The sequence below is a fragment of the Anopheles gambiae genome, chromosome 2, assembly GCF_943734735.2.
Source record: "Anopheles gambiae chromosome 2, idAnoGambNW_F1_1, whole genome shotgun sequence".
NCBI classification, from domain to species: Eukaryota; Metazoa; Arthropoda; class Insecta; order Diptera; family Culicidae; genus Anopheles; species Anopheles gambiae.
In genome coordinates, this window is record NC_064601.1 from 59,402,254 (window position 1) to 59,426,907 (window position 24,654).

The following is a 24,654-nucleotide window of genomic DNA, read 5'->3' on the forward strand; positions in this document are numbered from 1 at the left end:
ATCTCGGTCGCTAGGTGACAGCAGTTGTGTTGTTTACCTTTTTCACGCAGCCAACACAGTCAACACAAAAAACGTGCTAACATTCCTATAGTGGCCATAGTTATGAAATTAGTAAAAATAGGGCAATTTAGATATTTTTTGGGATATTTTTAACATTTTGTATCTTTTTTTTTTAAATAAGCAACATAAATGAGTTTCCTGTAAGTAATTTACCAAAAAAGGCCAAAATTCGCATATCTAACTGAGTGAAAATTTCACTTCGAATGAAGCACACTCTTCCTGGCTTGGGTAGTCTTAATACTGTGTTTTAGTCAATATTTTTATCACTCAAATTATTCATTTTTTACGGTCAAATTATATATCTTATAGTCAAATAATTATATAAGAAATCAATATTATGGATGTGATTCTTGCTATTTAATCGAAAACAGCATCAAAACTAAGTTTCATATATATTATACACAGTTTTTGAGGAATCTTTGTCTACCACCACTATTGTAACACAATACGACGACTATAGGAACCATACCATTATTATAGGTACTAGGAAGTCGTCACAGAAATATGCCTTTTTCGTAAATTTGTTGTGTTTGATGGTAAAAATGGTTGTGATTGCAAAGATAAAACATATTCCAATTGCTATGTATTAAAATGTTCATAATTTTACCTCCCTGATAATTTAAATCTATTAAAGCACATCTGTATTCCTACAAATTGTACCACTATTGCTACATTTACCCTACCGGTACTGAAATTGTATATATACCGGCATAACGGCTCCAAAAAGCGTACCGGTCTTGAAATTGATACCGAACCCACACCAGAACTTACACTGAACAGGATCATGGAACAGATCTTAGTTACGGTCCCTGATACTGCTTCCTTTTATATTTCGGGACCTATGAATGTTTTCGCCACGTTTTCATACATCCGCATTTACAGTGGTGGCCACCTAGAGTATGCCACCTATCTTCTGACGTTGAGGCTTGCTGGATAGTTCTTTGGACCACTTTTTGGAAAACTTAACATACACGTCGTAGAACACATTCTTTAGCTATGCTTCGATAAAAAATTAAGCACATGTAAAACAATATCTCGAAAGATCACGGAAAACGTTCAATTATTAAATTGTGTCTATAATTTGTATCATTCTTCTCCATACCTTTCAAAACACTAAAAACAAAGTCGGCGTTGCGTTTTCTATAGTCGATGTGGTTGCCATTGTATGGATGTAAACTAAGCATAAAACATTCAAGCTACCACTGGAAAGGCTGATCAGCCTTTACTAGAATTTTATAATAGAAATTCAGACAGTTCTTTAAATTCCCTAACGATGGAATGTGAAATTATAGCACAGTTGCAAAAGTTACGGAAGTTTACCAAAGGCTTAATATTCAGGAGGTGTTGGCATCACTGCCATCGTTCCAAAAATGTTTGACGGGCTCGGGAGTGATGGCACCACTGCTCTCATATAGGATGGCAGGGGCTGGGGCATGATGGCATCACTGCCGAGGAATTGAGAAGAAGAAACGTGCGCGGCGGCTGAAAGCGATGATTACCATCAGGTAACCCTAAAGAAGAGGGGAAAGCGCCAAAAAACTAACGCGTCATCGGAGAGTTGAATCAAAAAAGGGGGATAGGAAGCACGCCTTTTTTTAGCGCTTCGTTTTGGTTTTATAAACTTGGACTTGGAATGAAAAAGTGAATTTACCAATAAAGCAGCTGCAAAAACGTGCTTGTGTGAGAACCTTTTTTTCTGTGATTCTACTCGAAAATTTCTCAAAAAAGGCGTGAAAATTTCATTTTTCACCAAACAGTGTTGAGTGCGAGAATTTCATTTCTCGATAAAAGCGTGAAAATTAGTTTCACGAAAGCGGTGCGAACTTCATTTTTCATCGATGGATACTAGTGGAAAAAGTGTTCGTGCTCGGAGCTCGCGTAGCTCCCGGTCGCAGTCATGGGAAATTGCAAGAGTGCAAAATAACCAGGAGCTAGAGCGACGCCTTCTAGATTTGGAGGAGAGACGGCTGAGGATGAAAATGCGGCATACCGAAGAATTGCTACGCTTGGAGGAATCTTTTGACAGCGATTCATCTTTGTCAGAAAATGGAGAACGAACCTCGCAATGGGCGGAACAACAGTTGAACGCAGCACCTGATGAAAGCGAAGAGGAGCGAGTGTCTACCAACAACCCGGCCACAGCGTCAGGACAGCAGAGTGAGTATCTGGCTCAGCCACAACGCGATGCGCAGGTCCGCGCCATGGAACAGCAGCCACGCCTCGAGCAGGTTCCCGTCTCGGAGCGGCAGCTGTGCGAGCAGTTTATCGGCATGGATATGCAGCAGCGGGCTGTGTTGCAGCAGGGCTGTGTGGTGCGTTCCCCGTCCAGGCGCAAGGCCCCGCGCAGGTTCCCGATACGCAGCAGCAGCGGTGTGGTGCGTTCCCCGTACAGGAGCAAGGCCCCGCGCAGGTTCCCGATACGCAACAGCAGCGGTGTGGTGTGTACCCCGTCCAGGTGCAAGGCCCCGTGCAGGTTCCCGATTCGCATCAGCAGCGGTGTGACGTGTACCCCGTCCAGGTACAAGACCCCGTGCAGATTCCCGATACGCATCAGCAGCGGTGTGGCGTGTACCCCGTTCAGGTGCAAGGCCCCGTGCAGATTCCCGATTCGCAGCAGCAGCGGTGTGGCGTGTACCCCGTTCAGGTGCAAGGCCCCGTGCAGGTTCCCGATACGCAGCAGCGGAGTGGTGTGTACCCCGTCCAGGTACAAGGCCCCGTGCAGGTTCCCGATTCGCAGCAGCAGCGGAGTGGTGTGTACCCCGTCCAGGTGCAAGGCCCCGCGCAGGTTCCCGATTCACAGCAGCAGCGGTGTGATGTGTACCCCGTCCAGGTGCAAGGACCTGTGCAGGTTCCCGATTCGCATCAGCAGCGGTGTGGCGCGTACCCCGTCCAGGTGCAAGAATCCGTGCAGGATTCCGATTCGCAGCAGCAGCGAAGTGGAGTGTACCCCGTCCAGGTGCAAGGCCTCATGCAGGTTCCCGATTCCCAGCAGCAGCGGTGTGGTATGTACCCCGTCCAGGTGCAAGGCCCCGTGCAGGTTTCCGATTCGCAACAGCAGCGGAGTGGCGTGTACCCCGTCCAGGTGCAAGGCCCCGTGCAGGTTCCCGATTATCAGCAAAAGCGACGTGGTGTGTACCTCGCACAGGTACACACCCAGGAGAATGTTTCTATGTTGGAGGAGCATAAATGTAGCCCGTACCCCGTCCAGGTACGATGCAATACGCATACGAAGAGCATACGAAGATTCCACCATAGCCTGTGGATTTACGGCAGTTGAGAATGCTATAAGACTAGAGGAGTGTTTAAGAGGTCAAGCGCGTGAGTTAATTCGCCCGAAGCTACGATTTCCTAACGCAACGGCAGCAGCAATCGAAACAATGCGCGAATTGTACGGCAAACCACAACTGTTATTGAAGAGCCTTTTGACTAAGGTGCGTAGAGCTGAAGTACCAAGAGCAGATCGGCTTGATTCGTTAATACGATTTGGCTTAGTTGTGCAGGAACTATGTGACCATATCGTAGCCGCTAATATGATTTCGTACTTAAACAATCCGACATTGCTTGATGAACTCGTTGAAAAGTTGCCAGCTACTTACAAAATGGAGTGGTCAGATTTTAGTGAAAAGTATGAGGAGCCAACTTTAAAGGAGTTTGGAATGTATATGAAAAAAGTAGTAACGAAAGCAAGCAGAGTAGCTACTTTATCGACCTCAAAAGAGCATGGTGAAGTCGAAGCAAAAGTTGGTCGAAATGTGAAGGGACATGTAAACGTTCATGATTCGTCGAAGGGTTCTACCACTACTAAACTGGCACCTAGAAAATGTTTTGTTTGTTCCAGTACTGAACACGTAGTACGTGGATGCCGCGAATTCATTGAATCGTCTCCCATACAACGCCTTCAAACCGTCGAACGTTTGAAACTTTGTCGTAAATGTTTAAACAATCACTCGATAGAGCAATGCAAGACGCGGTACCGATGTTATATTAATGGTTGCCACAAAGATGATCACCACACTTTACTTCATCAAGTTGATGTGCCACAAGCCATAATACAGTTTCACGAAAAGAACAAACCCGCTAAGTCCACACTGTTCAAAGTTGTACCCGTAACCTTGTACAACGGCGATAAGCAGTTAGAAACATTGGCATTCATTGATGAAGATTCGTCACTGACGTTAGTCGAGTCCTCTGTAGCACGAAAGCTTGGAGCTAAAGGAATTACAGAACCACTCGAATTAGCATGGACTTCAGATGTGACCCGAACCGAACCGACATCTCAGCGCATAAATCTGAAAATATCTGCTCCAGGCGTTGACACTAATTTTCCGCTTGTAGGAGCGCGAACAGTACAAAGTTTGAAGCTACCCGTACAGGGTCTAGATCATTGCTCGATAAGCAAGTATGAACATCTTCGAGGTATTCCGGTACTGAATTATGGCCCTGCTGAACCTAAGGTGCTCATTGGTATACAGAACATCAACCTAATAGCCCCTATCGAGAGTCGAATAGGTGAGCCAGGAGAACCCATAGCGGTGCGAAGCGTGTTAGGATGGTCGGTGTATGGTCCTTGTGACAACCAGCTTGAAACAAGACATTTTCTCGCACATCACTATAGCGTTGCTGAACAAAACTGCAGCTTAATCAGTGACCAAAAACTTAATGAATTGAAACGAAAACGGATTATTCTTGAAGAGACAGCAGCTCAAACCGATTTCATACCTGACCCAACGGATCAGGCCAGAACTAAAGAAATATTGAAACAAACCACTGCTCGCGAAGGAAAGAGATTTGATACCGGCATGAAGTGGAAGTTTGAAGTCATAGATGACATTTTGTATTTCATTGAATTGTATAAAAATGCGGAACCCAATAGCGATAGAAAGTGGTTCAGCGACAGTCTAGAAGAACTATGTAAAATTGCTCAGACACTAACAGCCAAAACCTACTTTGCTGGTGTATGGGAGAAATTAATTAGAAATGTCTTAGAAGCTATGACTAACCTTCATTACGATCATAAACTGAGAGGTGGAACTTACCTTACAGAACTAACAGAAGCAGAGAATTTGATCAACTCACGATCGCTAACGTATCTACCTCAAAGTACCTTTACCAGTCGAGCTCTCACGCCGAATATTTTCCTAGTAGGAAGCTCTTCTGGAAGCCAAGATATGGCAAAGACGCCCATGGAATTAGGAAACGCCTTGCGAAACAGACATCACCCAGCACAGCTTCAGGCGAATGAATTATGGAAGCTGTGGCAACAGGAATATTTTCCTACCCTGAATAGAAGAACAAAATGGTTCAACGAAAGTAAACCTGAGGCAAAGGGAGACTTGGTGTATGTTGCTGATGGGGAGCGCAGAACTTGGATAAGAGGACGAATCCAGGAGGTCTTCAAAGGAAAAGACGGGAGGATTCGTAGTGCTACTGTGCAGACAGCAAAGGGCAGCACACTCAAAAGACCAGTGCATAAGTTGGCAGTGATGGAGGTGTAGTGAAGCCTGCTGACTGCTTAGGATTGGAACAGCAGGTTGCACGGGCTAGGGTATGTTGGCATCACTGCCATCGTTCCAAAAATGTTTGACGGGCTCGGGAGTGATGGCACCACTGCTCTCATATAGGATGGCAGGGGCTGGGGCATGATGGCATCACTGCCGAGGAATTGAGAAGAAGAAACGTGCGCGGCGGCTGAAAGCGATGATTACCATCAGGTAACCCTAAAGAAGAGGGGAAAGCGCCAAAAAACTAACGCGTCATCGGAGAGTTGAATCAAAAAAGGGGGATAGGAAGCACGCCTTTTTTTAGCGCTTCGTTTTGGTTTTATAAACTTGGACTTGGAATGAAAAAGTGAATTTACCAATAAAGCAGCTGCAAAAACGTGCTTGTGTGAGAACCTTTTTTTTTGTGATTCTACTCGAACAGGAGGAAACAATTAGAAATTAACAAGGACAAATTTTTGCTCAGGGAAATCAGATAAGAGACGTCGAACCTTCCACTACATGCAAGTTTGAAGATTTTTTTAGGGTTCCCGATCCGATTAAATCGCTTTCCTCGTACGATGGAAACAGAAAACAGTTGCCCGCATGGCTTCAAACTGCTAAGAGTACATTGAACCTTTCTAAAGGCAGAGTGAACAGCCACTTGTATAGAGTTTACGTAACAGCCTTTATGCAACAAAATCGAAGGCAAGGCAAAGGACGCTATTTGCGTAGTCGGAAATCCAAAAGATTCCGAAGAGATTACAATAAGTTTTATTTGAAAATTTTTTGAACATCGAATCCAACATCGAGTTTCGACAAATGCTAATATTAGAGATACGCGATTGCCTCCAGTAAACGTTAATAGTATATAACATGGAGTGCCTGTATATGATATATGGTATATATGGGTCCAATAAACTCCGTGGTAAAGCAAAAACTCGGTAATACCCAAACGGATGATTGCAGATCTTAATTACCAATTGTTATTATGACCGATAAGAAGAATCGAAGCTTTGGGATAAAATCATAGTAATCATTGCAATCGTTGTTTTATACTCCTTGAATTGCAAATTTTTCTATTTTTAATTGAAACGAGACACTGATTTTATCCCGTGTGAAACCGGGTAAATCAGCTAGTATATAGTATATATATAATTACAAGTTGAAATTTAAGGACTTTATTTATCGAGCTCCAGGTATCAAAAGAGGACCTTTCTAGAGTTGCAAGGTCGCACGTAACCTTCTAGCGTCTAGCGTAAAGTCTGCACATACCTAATTATAATATCCGCAGACCCTACTTAACCTATAACCTTAGTATCTGCCCTATTAACGCCCTTAGTATGTAAATTACTAAATTTTATCTTTTCTATCTAAGCTTGTTGCAAACTATTGCAACAGCACTCTTTCTTTCGCCCGTAGTAGTATTAAGTATTAAATAACAAGCGTCTTAAGCAGTCTTAATGCGACGCTAAAAATCAATCGCTTGACTCGGGCTACCGCGAAAGAGTGGCCTTCGGTCATTGGCTTCCCAGATAGTAAAGCCGAAGGGCTTTGTAGGGCCATCGCGCTGATCAAGGCTCACTTAGTCGCGCGCATAAAGCAAAATGTGCGCGAAGGCGAAAAAACCCGAAAGCGCTTCGTGTGGCCCTCTCTCGTGTTTCTAGTTTTATTCTCTCTCGCATGTCATCACTCTCTCCCAGTTTTTCGGATTGAAATGAGAATTCACTCTCTTGATTTGGTTGCGGCTCCCGACAGACAAAGAGAACGAAATTTTCAGACGAGGGGTAGGTAGAAACACGCGGTGGGGGTCCGGCCCAAGCTCGGATCCGAAGTCCGTTGTTTTGGGCTAAGAATTAAAAATGGCGGATGGAGCGCTACCACGGAGAGAATGCGCTCTCTTGTTTGCCTTTAAAATACACGAGGCGCTCTCGCTGTAAAGAACGCTCGCTCGCGCTGTTTCATCATACCCCTTCCTTCCCGTTTCTTACGGCTTGCGCTGCGCTGAACTGGTACCCCCTCCCACTTGATTCCAGCGAATTGCGCTGCGCTGGAATGACACCCCCTCCCGCTCGTTTCTTTCGTAGCGCGCTGTGCGCTTTCCTTCACACGGACTTGGTGCACCCGAATCAAAACAAAAACTTAAACACATAAAACTCGGTTTATATTTGATCACTTTTATTGAAAATAAAAGCACATTTAAATACATAGCTTCACACAATCTTGCTTCAAACCACACACATTCATTTTATAAAAAAAAAATCGTCGTATTTCTAATTCACGTCTAACTGCGTGGATCCCGTTGTTGATGTTCAATACAGCAAAAAAAACATTGAAATAAAGCAGCGCAAATCACACATTTAAGTTAAATGGTGAAAGAAAAGCGCAGCTTCATTTCAAAGTGCACAACACTTCAACACTTAGCGAAAATTCGATCGCCCGGGACTTAGGCAAACGCTTGAGCTGAACTGACGATTTCGTGTGGTGGCAAGAAAGGGAGCGCACAGAGGAACACTCGCTGCACTAGTGCCAGCGAGACACCGATACCCGCATGCCGCTGCGAGAAAACCAAACTGAGCGCGCAGGCTGAAAGTGAACGCACACATTCACACATGTGTAATTGTTTGAGTGCAAAAACTGTGTAGAAACCAAAACACGCTCGCGTCTCCGCGTGATTCCGCGTATTTCCAACCGTCTCCCCATGTTTCTACGTGCCCCTCGCCTGAAAGTCGCACACTTTTTCATTCTCATTGCTAGTAGGGCTGTCTAGCTGCTTCACACTCTTTATTCTCTTCTTTTTGCAGTTCCCACAAGAGGATTCACACATGTGTTCTCACATACTTACATACACACACACACGGTGCTTGGAAGCCTGCCCTACGGACAAAGAGCGGGTAATTTTTATCATGGTGTGCGTAAAAACCTAGAATCAAGCCGATGGAAGATTTCGTAGGCTTAAAAAAGGGGGCGGGAACGGGTACCACGGTTCTCTCCCGCTCCCATATGAAACACACGGTGCGCTCTCTCGGTTTCCGAGGTTCTTTCTCGGTTTCCGAGAATACTTTTAAAAGAAGCCTCGGAAACCTAGAGAACGCACCGTGTATTTTATATGGGAGTGGGAGAGAACCGTGGTACCGATTCTCTCCCCTTTTTTAAGCCTACGAAATCTTCCATCGGCTTGATTCTAGGTTTTTACGCTAACCATGATAAAAATTACCCGCTCTTTGTCCGTAGGGTCATCAGATTTGTCGCGCCTCAACCGCGGTATTGTATGAAGGCTGTTGATGAAAATACACAATTAATAGACACACTTTGTTAAAAAGATTACACTTGATTTAAAGATGTGACAAACTTACCTTTGTGCTTGAGGATCAATTGAAACTTGAACGCCTGTGCACACAGTGTCACACTTTTTAAGTAGTTTGAGGAACAGCTAGCGGTAGCAGCACACATTTGAAACTTGTAATGTGCAAAACATTGCATATTAGAATAATATTAGAATTAGAATAAATGTCACATAGCACTAGACACTTAGAAAAGGACACTTACCCAAACAATTAGATCATAAAAATTCGTCCTCCGATGAAGCAGAAAGAACACCGCGGATGGCGCAGTATGGAAAGTTTTCACGCAGGAAAAATAGTGCACGCAGCACACAAACACACACTCTCACATCCACGGTTCAGAGCACACTGAAGTCGCTCTTTGGCTTGGAGGGAAAAGAGCAAACACCCAGATGAGTGCGATGGAAGAAAATGACGTGTGTTCAACAGGGATGAGTAGAATCCAACACACGAAGTGTGCAGGAAAATTCTCTTCGTGTGGCAAGAGAGAATTGACTAACACCCTGATGAGCGAGAACGCAACAAACGTTGTGGAATGTAGAAACGGGATAGGATTAGTAAGCGAAGGCAGTTTGTGGACATGAGGGGGTTGAAACTGGGAGAAAAAAGCTTCGGTTGCTACTTGGGTACGTAAGTGGATATGTGTACGACACGATCCCATACAAAACTTCGGCTTTTGCGGACTGCCCAGTCCGGGCATACTCACACTGTGTAGACGGCAGAACGGTCTCCCCCTTCCAAATTTACCGTTCTTCCTCCTCTCGACCCTTTTTCTTCTTACCGTACCATCAGAGCTGCGAGCTGGCTTTAGTTTTTCCTCCTCTCGTTCTTCCTTTCTCCTACCGCTCCCGGGGGCTGCGCGCGTTTCGACAGGTTCTTAGCGCAATCCAGTGCGTTGTTTTGTGGCTGAGTTGTGCTGAACGCTGTCAATAAAAATGAACCAATAATTAATGTATGTACTACGTATTACTTTGGATAGTTTTACGTATATGATGAGAGCAACACTTACCGTAATATTTTAAAACTGGAAAACAATTTCTTTCCGTCACCCATTTTGAAGATTGTTGATGATTCCAACAGGTAGGCGTTGATGAATGGCGCATGCACCTGTAACTTTGAAGACGATAAGCATTAGTTGAATTAGTACATTGAAGCACATTTGAGATCAAGAAACTTACCTCAACAAGTTAGCTAGGATAAATCATTACACAATGGAAGAAGAAGCAACACTGCGCAAAACGTAAACAACGAAAGTAGGGGACACAAGAAATCGCACATCACTCCCGCACATCCTTCCACAACGAAAGTTCTGGACAGACTGAGGATGCCTAACTCCCGGATGAGTGCGATAGCAGAAAAAATCATGGTAGATCGAGAGAGCTGGGTAGACTCGGTGTGGCGCAATCCGCTGGTAGATGCATGTGTGTGTGACCAACGAAAGACTTCAGACCCGGCTCCTCGTGTTTTTCATCCATCATTTTTCGTCACACGCACACACCTCTACACGCGCGGCGGTTTGCTGTCCAAAATCTAGAGAGAGAAGACAGGGCATCTCGCTTTGGCACACAGAAAAATCTCTGAAAAACTTCGGCTCTGCTACTTGGGTGGGAGACGGCGTCTACGGGCCTGCCCACGCTCGAATGCAGAGCCGATGGCAAACGATTCTACCCACCAGGCACCAGCACTCAGAGATCGCTTGAATACGCGCTTGAAAAAGAACTTGAGTTGGCGAAATTATTCAAGTGATCCGTCGGGTCCCGAAGCCGAAGCAAACCCGAAGCCGAAGCAAAACCCGAACGGGGGTCTGCACGAACCTTCGTTTAATTAGCCCCTCCCCCTTTTTTGCCAGGATTTCTTTCCGAAATGATACAGTGCGAACCATTATATCAACATTATTCGATTTATTGAATATTTTACTTACATAAATACAAAAAACACAACATATGCACAATAACCACTGCACTTAATTCTAAATTAACTCACATGATTTAAGAAACACTTTTTTACACTCGCACAAAGAACAATTAAAATCCGCACGGCACTTTCTGCTCCTCGCTGTCGCGCCTAGTTTTCTCGCTGCACTGTACGGGCCACCATCTCCAACACCACGACACTGCCACAGGTTTTGTTGTCTCCGTTCGCCGTGAAACACACATGAAATGGAAGAAAAATGATATTAATTAGAAGGGGGGATGTTGGTTGATAATTTTAATCACTTTTACTTACCTCAAATAAAACAAAATTCCATTTTTTACGGGGTTTATCCGCTGACTACCAAGCGCTGAAACACCACACAAGCACCAACCTCACTGGACTGAAAGTGAAGCCTACTGCGTGAATGTGTGTATGCGCTTCTGCCAAGCCAACCGCGCCGTACTGCGTGTGTAGCCAAGTGCGTGTGTGTGTATATTTGCACCACTGGACACAGAACACAAATCTCACCGCACAGCAGAGCGTGTGTCGCCAAGTGTATGCATGTGTGTATTTGCACCACTGAATTCTGAACATCCGCCGCACCGCACCACACAGCGTGTATCGCCAAGTGCGTGGCTGTGTGTTGTATCACCGTGGTGTGGCCAAATGTGTGCATGTGTGTACTTGCTCCACTGAAAGCCGGTATCGCACCAGATTTCGGGTGTCGCCTTGTGCGTGTGTGTGTTATTGTCACAGCACACTCGTTCGTCATTTTTTTTCGTTTTTTCGCTTGAGCCACTCGATTTCGTTCTTCGCTGATTTTGGCAGCGCACGAGGGGGTTTCGGCTTCAACTTCCAACAACAACAACCATACGAGGAGGCTCGGGGACACTCATCAGGGGAAAATCGCTCAAATTAGAGCGAGAGACAGATAGAAAAAGTGAAAGGTCAATATAAAATCTTCGGCTTTTGACTGTTGGGTATCTTCACCATTAACATGAGAGAGACAGAGCTTATACCACGAACGTACCCGAAAGGTGTGCATGCTTCACTCATCAGGATCTAAAGGCAAGGACAAGGCAAAAGAGACACAGAAAAAATTCCTCACGGCTACACATGTCCTCTAGACGCGTTGTCTATGCGTCTCGCTCGGTATCACAGCGGCATACGGCAGGTAAGCAGTACAAATGCTGCTACCTGATACGCACACATGTTTATCGAACACAACTATTCGGTTCGACTCGGTAAACTTCACGAGGATGCCGGAACAAAAGGGCGCAGACTTTTTCATGATTTTGTATGACTTCGGCTGTTTTGGACTACGCGTGTAGGCGCTCGCAACAAGCACGAAACTGTTGATGGTGTCAACCGTGTTGCCAGTATCCTTTTTTTCTTCTTTTAGCTCAATAACGAAGAGTTGAAGACAGTACCATACAGACCGGCTTAAAGTATGCTAGCTATAATTATTTGTTTTATTATTTTAAATGATTATAACTAAATATTGTTTTTTTATGGCAAACATATAATTTGTAATATCATTAATAAAACCCTGTATATATACATATATAAACCAATGCATTACGTGTTACATTCACAGATCTACGAAATAAAGGATAATGTTTTGTGCAATGTCAAAGTATGGAATAGTCGTATTAGTATTATTTCATGCATTTCAACACGCTGTTAGTTGCCTAAAAGACATATCTTACAAATGCACAAATGAAGAACAATGTGTTAGAGTGTACGGTAATACCAAAAGTGCCAGCGAGTCACATGTTTTCTCTACTTTAAGCAACTGTCGTTTGCTGTGCGGAAAATATGGTCCTTTGTGGCCCAGACCTACAGGCCATGTGACTCTTGGAAAAGAAACAACTGTAGTCAATCCCTTAAATCTGCGGTAAGTTTTGAATTGGCCTTTTTTTGTTAAATTTTGTTGATCATTTTTTCATGTATCCTGCAGATTTGAACAAGATTTTATCAACCAAACTACTGAAGGCACAACAATATTAAGAGAAATAAAAATGTATTTTTTGCGCAATTTGCGAAAAGCATTTCAAACCCAAATTTTACATGAAAGTACACCTGGGATGCCAATAATTATAAAAATTCAGATTACTTCAAATGAAACTAATCTATCTTGGTATGTGGATGAAAGTTATAAATTAAAAATATCGATAGAAAACTTAACAACAGTAGTTACAACAATAGAAGCAAAAACAATATTCGGTACACGTCATGGTTTCGAAACGCTATTGCAATTGTTTACGACAGTCAATTCTTCTGTAAATATATTGTCGCAGGCAAACATTATTGACCAACCCATCTACGCCCATCGTGGGCTCCTAATCGACACTGCGAGAAATTATATACCAATAAAATGTTTAAAAAGACAAATAGATGCAATGGCCGCTAGCAAATTCAATGTTTTTCATTGGCATATTACCGATACACAAAGTTTTCCAATGCAGTTCGATACAGTTCCTGAAATGGTTTTTTACGGCGCCTACTCAAAAGAAGAAGTTTATAGCCAAAATGACATTAAAAGCATAATTAAGTATGCGAAATATCGTGGAATACGAGTCATTCTTGAGCTTGATGCGCCTGCCCACGCGGGTAAGATTTTTTTTTATATGGCAGTTAATAACTCATCAATATAATCCTATAATCCTTTCAGGTAATGGCTGGCAATGGGGTCCTGAGAAAGACCTCGGCAACTTGGCCGTCTGTGTAAATCAGAAACCCTGGCGTAATTTTTGTATAGAACCACCATGTGGCCAACTAAATCCGATAAATCCCAACTTATATACTGTACTGCAACAAATCTATAAAGATATAGCCGAAATGAATAAGGAAGAAAGTGTTATTCATATGGGAGGAGATGAAGTATTCTTCGGTTGCTGGAATGCGACGGCAGAAATCATAAATTACTTGATGGATCATAACCTAGGTCGAACTGAGCAAGATTTTCTTACAATGTGGAGTAAGTTTCAGGTAAGTAGCTTGATTGATTTTAGTAAATAAAATCATTAGCGGAATTTGGGGAAAGTGTGCTTTATTAAGCATTTACATCTATTTTCTCACTTAAAAATGAATTTCGCTTGAAAAAAGGAAAAATGAAATTGAAATTGCGTTACAATAATATTATAATATAAAGGACATTAAAAATAATAATAATAACAAAAATAATAACAATAATAATAATAATAATAAAAATAATAATAATAATAATAATAATAATATTAATTATTATTATTATTATTACTATTTTTATTATTATTATTATTATTATTATTATTATTATTATTATTATTATTATTATTATTTTTATTATTATTATTATTATTACTATTTTTATTAATATTATTATTATTATTATTATTATTATTATTATTATTATTATCAGTTTTATTATTATTATTATTATTATTATTATTATTATTATTATTATTATTATTATTATTATTATTATTATTATTATTATTATTATTATTATTATTATTATTATAATAATTATTATTATTATTATTATTATTATTATTATTATTATTATTATTATTATGATTATTATTATTTTTATTATTATTATAATTAGTTTTCTTATTATTTTAATAATAATAATAATAATAATAATAATAATAATTATTATTATTATTATTATTATTATTATTATTATTATTATTATTATAATTATTATTATTATTATCATCATCATTATTATTATTATTATTATTATTATTATTATTATTATTATTATTATTATTATTATTAATATTATTATTATTCTTATATTATTATTATTATTATTATTATTATTATTATTAGCAGTCTTATCACTATAAAATAATAACATAAGACTGCTTAGGAAAACGCAAAGATGGTGATGGAGAACACACAAAAAATCAACAAAATAATCAGCTGGTATTGTAATTTTAAAAATCACTTTAATTATAATTATGCTTTTCATCTTTTCAGAAAAAAGTTTTAAATCTTTGGGACAATGCTAGAAGAGCAAATGGCTCAGCCTATTCTGCATCTACAAACGAGCATTCAAGTCCAGTTATTTTGTGGTCCAGTCGCTTAACAGATCCGTTGGTAATTGACAAATTTTTGTCTAAAAACCGATATGTGATACAGACATGGCTTCCGTCAAGCAGTACTATACCTAAAGAATTACAAAAGTTAGGCTACAAGCTTATTGTTTCGACCAAGGATGCTTGGTATCTTGATCATGGGTTTTGGGGAGTAACAACCTATTACACCTGGAAGAAAGTATACGATAACCAGTTACCTAAAGGAAATGGTATTTTAGGAGGAGAAGTTTGTGTATGGACTGAGTATATTGATGAATATTCAATTGACGGACGCACTTGGCCAAGAGCGGCAGCAGCTGCAGAGCGACTATGGTCAAATCCGGAAACAAAAGCTATAGATGCCGAATCACGTTTTTTTTGCCACCGCGAACGGCTTATCATCCGTGGAATACAACCGGAAGCTCTAGCTCCGCGATGGTGTGAACAAAATGAAAAACAATGTCATTAAAATTGAAATAAAAGGAAACATGCGCACATGCAAGCATTATAAAATCGCACGAGTTAGGCAGCGGTCTAATCTTGTTGCGCGCAACATTGTTGCTGGCAAAATATATGGATTTTGACAGCTATCGCAACTTTGTTGCTGGCCAAATTCAAACCAATTTGATTTTTGTCTGGCAACATTTTCTATTTACCTTTGTCATGGTAATCGGGTGTATGAAATGACACAGCAGCAGTGTGGTTTTTGTTGACATCCGATATATTTGGATTTTAAGCATTAATAATACATTTTTTTATGTATATTTTATTTTTTCAATACTTCATTCAACAAGTGAATGATAAAAAATAAACTCTGAGCTGTTAATTGGCTAATTTTTGACGCTAAACAATGTCAAAGCGAAATGTTGCCAGCAACATTCATAGACCACCTCAAGCGATATGTTTCCGAGCAACAATGTTGCGCGCAACAACATTAGACCGCTGCCTTACTCATCACAATGAAATATATTGTAACATGTTTAACCAGGGAATTCAAGCAATTTGAAGCTTTCGACCTTTTCTACCCAGTCATGAATAAAACGTTCTTAATAAACTTTTAATAGCAAAAGTTGCATTGAACATTTTGCATTGATTACAAACTAAACTAAAGGACGATGATTGAAAGAAATTGCACCAGTTTAAAAATGAGATCTAAACGTAGTGTAATCCCAAAATAATGTGAAATGGCACTTTATAAGAACTGAAACAAAATACGATAAAATAAAATAAAAGCACTGATGACAAATTAATACCACAAGTACCGTCAAAACTGAAGACGTAGGAATAAAGCGAGTTACCGGAAGTATCTGTGTCAATCAGTTCAGTTGCAAACCATTAAAAATTACCCCGCAAGGCGTTCGAAACATTTGTCCCTCCCTATAGCACTCATTTCGAGCAGAGCTTTTGATCATCCCGCCCCCAAGCTGCTCCATACCAAGGACTGTTTAGCAACGAGGTCAAGTATAAGCCAAAATCGGTTTGGCCGTCTTGGATGCCTTTTGACAGCAGAAAGCCCTGGAAAACTCATCAAAACCTAAAACTGTTATTGGGGGCTTTCACGATTCTAGTCAGTTTTTTGTATGGAGTTTGACAGTTGGAGGCTGAAATCATGTAAACACTCCATACAAAACCACACAAAAAGCTAGCCTGCAATTTTCAGTCTAGATTATTCTAGCCTCAAAGCTAGAATTAGATTCGAGTACCTGCTCGAAAACACAGGTTTGTTTACATCCCGCTGCGCAAAGCGACGGAAGAAATCAAGGCGTTCTGAGAATTTTATCATGCCATCTTTTTCCCTCCAACGGCAAATTTGTCGAGCAGCTCGTCGAGCTACCCGTCCCTGGCTCCGCCTCGTACCCCTCGCCTGAGCGCGCTGTCGAAGGTTTGAATGTGTTGGTGCGTCAGACGGCCAATCACTGTCAGCCGTCGTCCGTGCTTTTTCCCTCCATAGCGCTATCTCTTTCTCGCGTGTGGACAATGCTCATAAGTTGCTGTGGCGCTTAAAAAACCGTTTGTACACATTGCGGCGATGAAGTTGCATTTTTACAAATCAAACCAAAAAAGCGCAATGAGTTTAATCGATGCAATGTAAAAATGACTACGGAATCGCTAGCGCACGATGGAGGGTTTGCTGTGCAACGCGCAGAACCCTAATTCGCTCTAACACGTTTCTAACACTAAGCTTTTGCCTTCGTCTGTTGTGGATTACATAGATATGCTAAGCATCCTGCGCATGGTTGTGAGTGTGCGTGTGTATGCAAAACTGTCGCCAAATGTGTTTTCTTCCGGAATGTTATGATCTATCGGTCAAAGAATGGAAGGTGTTCATGAAAGGAGGAAAGACGAATTGAGGCCCCTGAGGAGGGGGTACTGACACACAGCTGTTGGAAGATTGAACGGTATACTTAAATTGCCGGCGGATGGGGGGGTGGCCATGGGACCCCTATGATCATCGGTCACAGGCCCTAAAATTGTAGTCGCCATGGGGGGAGGGGTGGTGCAAATGGTTCTCCAGCCATGGAGCCCTAACGACCATCGCCCTTGTCGCTAATAATCTGTCCACTTGTAGACATACGGCATACTACAGACTAGAAATCTTCGGCGACCGCCTAGTCCGCCTAACGTTAGGTCCACCGCTGGTTCATGACGGTGTTTTTTTTTTTTACTGTGGAGGTGTATCCTTCCCCCCTGCTACGTATGCACCGGGCAGGAGACAGTGTGGCAGTATGCAAGTTGCACACTGGATAGGAGCGGGCCCGCGGCACCGCCATCATTACGCACATCTACATGCCTGTCGTGGGTTCTAATCGCGTATGCACCGGCCGTCGTAGCAAGGGATTAGCCACCGGCTCCGGCTACGTGGTACTCAAGTCCTGAAAAGGCCGGCATGATCGCGTTGGCTATTACGTCATAAATAATAATAATAATAATAATAATAATAAAAAGAACTTAGCGTAGCAGTCCACACACGGGTAAGAGTTTGTCTTGACTTTGTTGCTGCCGGGCTACCGCTGTGATGAGACAAATACACGGAATGCACTCGACCAAAACATGAACCTACCGATCCGAACCGATTCCAAGGCATTGCCGGTCAACCGGCGTCATGATAACTACTCCAAACCAACAAGCCACCAGATTCTGGACTGACAGGTGCAGCACCATACGCGCACCGTAATAAACAAATCCAGAATCCTCTTTTGTATGGATTCAATTCAAAATGTTGTTTCCACTTGGGTCCGCTCGCTGAATTAGAATTAAATGTGCTACATATCACACGCACGTTTGCTTAGATCGTGTGTCTTTTTGATACCCCCAACAGCAGAGTCGATCGCAAAGATGCCAATGCCAATGGTTATGTTGTCTCTCAGGTAGCGAGATCGAAAATGCCTGGACTTTGTAGCCGCAGCGGATGAAAATGTACGCATCAGAATCAAATAGTTTTTGGGTTTCCAAACACACGCACACACACAAACACGCGCGCGCAAACTCACACACACATACGCACGCACTCACGCACGCACACACACACGCACGCCCGCACGCACACATGCACGTACGCGTGCACGCGAGCACGCACGCACGAAAGCGCGCACGCCAGCACGCACCCACGAAAGCGCGCGCGAGAGCACGCGCCTCCGAAGTCGCGCACGCGATTACGCACCCTCCACCAACCCCCCCCCCCCCCTCCCGCACGAGCGAGTACGGTTACCTTATCGGTAGAACGGCTTGTTCAGCTATCTTGTAGCGCATCCAAAGCGCCGGGCGGGATGGGGGATCGCGACATGATAGAGTGAACGGCCACTTTCCCCACGCTGTGTGTGTGCGTGTGTGTGACGAGACCCGAAAACGCGAGACAGATTTCGGCACATTAAAAAAAATATTTTATTGCCACTATACACTGTGCTACATGATGCTTAGAAGGTCGTTGAATCATCAAACATGTTCAAATTAAAAAATATTAGATTAGTGTTAGACGTTCTCCTACGCTTGTTTTAAATAGGCTTCTTCACCCTCAACTGGCAGGGGCATCGAATGGTCTCATCAGCAGCGGCACGAAATAAAATGAACCATCAATACACCGATAACACTTTGAATCCCAATCCAGCTTCTCCCACAGCGTCTCAAGGTCACACACAAATTAATAAATGCTAACACCCACCAATAACAATACACAACCGCAATACACATATGAGTATCAATCAATACACCGCAACAGCCAATCAGCTGGCGGTGGAAGGCACGGGCAGTAGCGCAAGTAAGGCAAGGCAGGGTGAGGGAGGGAGAAGTAGCGGACGAAAAATGGGCGGCAATATTTTTGAATTTTTTGACCGTTTTTTTTTGCTCCGCCTCCATAAATAGTTCGTTCATTTCGCCAACAGATGGCGCTAAACTTGCTCGACCCAGCGCAGGAATCGCTGAAGTCCCACGCGAGAGACCAGCCAAAATCTGCGCTTTCTAGCTGCTAACTGCTCGAATTTGCGCAGCGGGTGATCTACGGGTAAGTGCATGCATAAAAAGAAGAATTTTCCAAATGATGTTTGTGTTCTAACCGATCTTCGTGATCGGTAAGTTTTGAATAGTACTAGTTTTGTTCACCATTCTAATGCTCGATTTATCTTTCATTCCTCAAGCAAACGCATCAAACAGCAAGTGTTTTTCCTTCCAACAGCACGCGCCATCGGTGGAGCAAGCAGCCAACGTTTTGATCGCCAGTACGTGCCATCAAGAATTGAAATATCCCCGAATAGCTCTGTGAATAAAAAACTGCACACTTACTGTCCGAATTTCCTGGAATTTTTTGATCGTCGTACGCTCGCGGGAATGGTGTGTCCGTTGAGGGAAGGAAAGAAAGGGTGGGAGTGAGGATTAACCAAAACCGCGGCATTGAGAATGAGGGGAGGTGCGCTCAGCGCTCACGCTGGGACACTCACGATGCTTGAAATAAAATGTTAACAAGCATCGATTTCAAGCATGCATGTCGCGCGACATTTTGCCAAGCGCCCTTCTGACAGAAATCGCGCGACATGTAGGCTTAAACTCGTAGCTTAAACAAAGCTTATTGGCATTCAAAAGTTTAAGCCACGCTGAGTGCCCGCTCACGAGAGGCTTGATCGTTTAAGCTACCGCTATCCATTTAAGCTACACACTCACCGGCTGTGAGTGCTTTCGCTCACTATTGTCCCCTCTCACCCTTTCTTTCCTCCTTTCTGATCCACAATTGCCCGTTGCTTCGAGCCGTTACGAACTGGATATCTGGATCCTATAACAATATACAGTTTATAAACTCAAAAAGAAAAAAAAAACACCAGCAATCATCACACTTTACACAACTTACCTGCTAATTTAAATCAATTTAACGCCTTTACGCTTGCGCACACTGACACTATAAGTCAATTAAATAAATATTGGTTAACTGCACTTATATGCTCGGTAAGCACAAGCAAATTAAACTGTACTTTATTGAAATAATATTAGTTAAACAGCATAAATTACTCCAGAATTTCACCGAACCAAACCAAGCCAATTTTTGTCAACACTGATATCTGTCAAACGAGGGAGGCGAACCGCAGATGAAGAAAACAACTTTTATCACTATGGGACAGCTTCAAAACTTGTCCAAATTTTTAGAATAGTTTTGTGTACAGCTTTCAATTGCCAGGAAAAAAAGATTTAAAATACAACACACATTTATTGAATCATTATTACTCTTAAACTAATTGTAAATTATTGTGTGTTGTATTAAATATCATTATTATCTGTTTTATCTGTTTTATTTCTGTTTTGCCAAATAGAACTATGATTCGCCCATAGTTTCTTTCGCTGTCTCATCAGATTGAAAATTTTACCAACACCACAAATGTGGAAGCATTGCGGCATGAAGTAGGTTGGTAAGGCACGGCGGAGTGAGAGCGAGGATCTAACACACAGATGTAACAATAACCCATCATCGCAATGACGGGAGCAATCGGTCATGGGGGGTTGGTGGAGTGCGAGTGTGTCTCTCAAGCTCAGAGCAGATTTTTGCTTAACACCTCAACGATGGGAGCGTTCAGGGGTGGAGACGTATGGAAGTGTGCGAGTGTGTCACATGATTGCTCGCAAGTGTAGAGCGGGGGTAGCGAGAGGCAGAGTGTACAGGCGATTTCTGCCAAGAGGGCGGGGAAATAAAATGTTAACAAGCATCGATTTCAAGCATGCATGTCGCGCGACATTTTGCCAAGCGGGTGGCTTTGACATGGCGCGTCGCCCCCTCTTGGCAGAAATCGCCTGTACACTCTGCCTCTCGCTACCCCCGCTCTACACTTGCGAGCAATCATGCGACACACTCGCACACTTCCATACGTCTCCACCCCTGAACGCTCCCATCGTTGAGGTGTTAAGCAAAAATCTGCTCTGAGCTTGAGAGACACACTCGCACTCCACCAACCCCCCATGACCGATTGCTCCCGTCATTGCGATGATGGGTTATTGTTACATCTGTGTGTTAGATCCTCGCTCTCACTCCGCCGTGCCTTACCAACCTACTTCATGCCGCAATGCTTCCACATTTGTGGTGTTGGTAAAATTTTCAATCTGATGAGACAGCGAAAGAAACTATGGGCGAATCATAGTTCTATTTGGCAAAACAGAAATAAAACAGATAAAACAGATAATAATGATATTTAATACAACACACAATAATTTACAATTAGTTTAAGAGTAATAATGATTCAATAAATGTGTGTTGTATTTTAAATCTTTTTTTCCTGGCAATTGAAAGCTGTACACAAAACTATTCTAAAAATTTGGACAAGTTTTGAAGCTGTCCCATAGTGATAAAAGTTGTTTTCTTCATCTGCGGTTCGCCTCCCTCGTTTGACAGATATCAGTGTTGACAGAAATTGGCTTGGTTTGGTTCGGTGAAATTCTGGGTGATTTATGCTGTTTAACTAATATTATTTCAATAAAGTACAGTTTAATTTGCTTGTGCTTACCGAGCATATAAGTGCAATTAACCAATATTTATTTAATTGACTTATAGTGTCAGTGTGCGCAAGCGTAAAGGCGTTAAATTGGTTTAAATTAGCAGGTAAGTTGTGTTAAGTGTGATGATTGCTGGTGTTTTTTTTCTTTTTGAGTTTATAAACTGTATATTGTTATAGGATCCAGATATCCAGTTTGTAACGGCTCGAAGCAACGGGCAAATATGGATCAGAAAGGAGGAAAGAAAGGGTGAGAGGGGAGAATAGTGCGTGAAAGCACTCACAGCCGGTGAGTGCGTAGCTTAAATGGATAGCGGTAGCTTAAACGATCAAGCTTCTCGTGAGCGGGCACTCAGCGTGGCTTAGACTTTTGAATGCCAATAAGTTTTGTTTAAGCTACGAGTTTAAGCCTACATGTCGCGCGATTTCTGTCAGAAGGGCCCAACCGGCATTATCGCGCGATTTTTATGTGTATCTATCATTTTTCTCATTCTTACATTCAGAAAAATTTCGTTCTGCCTCGCTCTTCTGGGTGTTGGTCTGGTTTTGCTTGCAACTTGGCTGTGTCACATCAAACATCCTCATGTTTCATGTGGCTCTTTCCATCGTTAGAGAGAAACTCTTGCGTCTCGCTTTTCTGCCCGCTTGGCAAAGAGTAACTCATTTTAATGCCTCTCGCTACCCCTGGCCCTAGCTTTGAAGGAATCATGCGACACACTCGCACTCCACTACCCCATCCCATGGAAAAACGCTCCCACCATCGAGGTGTTGACCAAAATTTCGCTGTGTGCATGAGACACACACTCGCACTCCTTCACCTCTCCATGGCCGATCGCTCCCACCGTTGCGAAGATGCGAGAATTTTTGCTCTGAGCGTGAGACCCTGAAGCGCAAGAGATGACACTATGTGTAAAGACGATCATAATTCGATATGGTCAAAAAGCGTCGATTATCGTTTCATTTATCTGGTAATGATGTTTTCACTTCATCAAAATTTTAAACATTAACAACTAGGCTGATAACAATAGTTGAAATGTAAATCAGAATAAATTATATTCATTTGAAGTAAAATAAATTCCATTATACTCTATTTTGACCATATGATCAACACTTGTTCATAGTGCCATTTACTTTGTGTTCTTCACTCTCGCGCTGTGTTGTGATCGTTCGAAACTCATTGCTAGAACGAATGCAAATTTCATTTGGGAAGGATTGGTGCTGGAAGATGCAGCGAAAATCATTAAATGTTAATAGAAAAGTGGTAAAGTTAATCGTGACAGATGTCAACGCAGGCGTAAGTGCAGTTTGTTTTGTTACATGATCTACGGGTAAGTGCATGCATAAGAAGAAGAATCTTGCAAATGATGTTTGTGTTCTAACAATCGTACTGCTTTTAATGTTTGTTTATTCTTCTGTTATTTTCCATCACACGTAGCTATTTCATTACCAAAGCTTCTGATAACAGATCAAAGCAGATGGATCGGGCATACAGAGTCGCCATTTAACATTAAATATCTTCTTGATCGGTAAGTTTTAAACAGTACTAGTTTTGTTCACCATTCTAATGCTCGATTTATCTTTCATTCCTCAGGCAAACGCATCAAACACCAAGTGTTTTTCTTCCAACAGCACGCGCCATAGGTGGAGCAAGCAGCCAACGATTTGATCGCCAGTACGCGCCATCAAGAATTGATATTTTGCCAGCCAGTACTGTGAATAAAAAACTGCACACTTACTGTCGGAATTTCCTGGAATTTTTTGATCGGTCTACGCTCGCGGGAATGGTGGGTTCGTTGAGGAGAAGGAAAGAAAGGGTTCAGTCAAATTATAGCTGATTTTCGTATAATTTTGCATAAAGTGGTATGTTTAAGCCACTAAATTATTCATTTGATCTGATTTCAACTCAATATTACAATTTTATACCTTTTGAAATGGTTTTTAATATTCAACCAACGGGGAATTTATTTTGCATTTGATATTCGATTTCTCAAATTAGTACAATTTGCTTAATGAACTGTCATATTTAGAAAAAAGCGTATAGTGAAATTGCGTATTTCGAGTATGACGTATATTGAAGAATACCTGTATAGCTACCCGAGGAAGGCGCTGCTTCGCGTTCACATGAAGAAGTGGTAGTGTAAAATCAAGTTTGTTAGCAGAAGGACGCGTCGATGCGTGCTCGTTTTTTTCTTTCGTGAAACCAGTACGGAAAAAACTATTTGGTAAGTACAGCTTTTAATAAAGGATTATATCAATCTGTATCAAACTGAATGGTATTAATAATTGGTGATATCAAATCAATTTCGTTTTGTAAAGCAAATCGTAACACACGCATAAACGGAAGTGATCACGGACCACGATAGAAATAATCAATTGGTTGGTAAGTATTATACTTCGCGTTAAATGGAACAGCGGTTTTCAAAATAGATAATATTTCGCTCTTTCACCAGCAGTGCCAAAAACAAAAGGACAGGAGAGGATCATTCAACGCGTTAGCGCCGGACGAAGGAGAAGCGGCAGGAAGGCAGGAACGATCCTTCAACGTGCTAGCGCCTGGTAGAGGAGAGGCGGCAGGAAGGTAGGGACGATCATCCAGCACGCTAGCGCAGCACCTGGGAACAGCGAGGAGGAGGCAAGCAGGAAGAATTTTTGACGCGTGCACACCATTCGATGAAGATAACGCTGGATGAAAGGAAGAACGAGGAGAGAAGGCAGGCAAGACGGGTACGTGTGTATCCCGCAACGGGTTTTGGCAGTGTGAATTGTGTGAGTATTGAAAAGTGTATGGGTGACTATAGGTAAAGAGGTAAAATAAAGAGCGAATGTG

General features: G+C 42.1%; 2 protein-coding genes and 1 long non-coding RNA gene across 9 annotated transcripts in view; 2 read left to right on the plus strand and 1 right to left on the minus strand.

Annotated features, from left to right (window-relative positions):
- Positions 1-23,571, plus strand: part of LOC1268907 (chitooligosaccharidolytic beta-N-acetylglucosaminidase) — a 66,079-nt gene extending 42,508 nt beyond the window's left edge. For 2 of the 7 annotated variants that reach the window (XM_061650894.1, XM_061650893.1), the window contains 4 exons: positions 12,393-12,692; positions 12,756-13,408; positions 13,470-13,786; positions 14,768-15,945. In XM_061650894.1, coding sequence (XP_061506878.1) covers positions 12,412-12,692; positions 12,756-13,408; positions 13,470-13,786; positions 14,768-15,334 — 1,818 coding nt within the window. In that variant the 5' untranslated portion in view covers positions 12,393-12,411 and the 3' untranslated portion in view covers positions 15,335-15,945. Of the gene's footprint in view, positions 1-12,392; positions 12,693-12,755; positions 13,409-13,469; positions 13,787-14,767; positions 15,946-19,244; positions 19,364-19,496; positions 19,658-21,032; positions 21,935-22,007; positions 23,354-23,418 lie in introns of those variants that run through there. The other 5 variants (XR_009765471.1, XM_061650896.1, XM_061650895.1 and 2 more) reach the window with 5 other exon arrangements.
- LOC133395088 (KH domain-containing protein 3-like) lies at positions 2,040-3,337 on the plus strand. Its single transcript, XM_061663781.1, has 2 exons — positions 2,040-2,435; positions 2,516-3,337. Exons 1-2 carry the CDS (start codon positions 2,040-2,042, stop codon positions 3,335-3,337), a joined length of 1,218 nt encoding a protein of 405 aa, XP_061519765.1.
- Positions 7,791-8,985, minus strand: LOC133392141 (uncharacterized). The gene is made up of 2 exons (XR_009765483.1): positions 8,894-8,985; positions 7,791-8,815 (listed from the first exon to the last, which is right to left on the minus strand). It is a non-coding gene; the product is annotated as an uncharacterized LOC133392141 (long non-coding RNA).
- Positions 23,572-24,654: the final 1,083 nt, after the last annotated feature.

Bases quoted from the DNA above. Each gene is read 5' to 3' on its own strand.
- LOC133395088 (XM_061663781.1), top strand. From the start codon at position 2,040: ATGCGGCATACCGAAGAATTGCTACGCTTGGAGGAATCTTTTGACAGC. The intron at 2,436-2,515 runs GTGCGTTCCCCG...TACCCCGTCCAG, and splicing joins TACGCAGCAGCAGCGGTGTG to GTGCAAGGCCCCGTGCAGGT.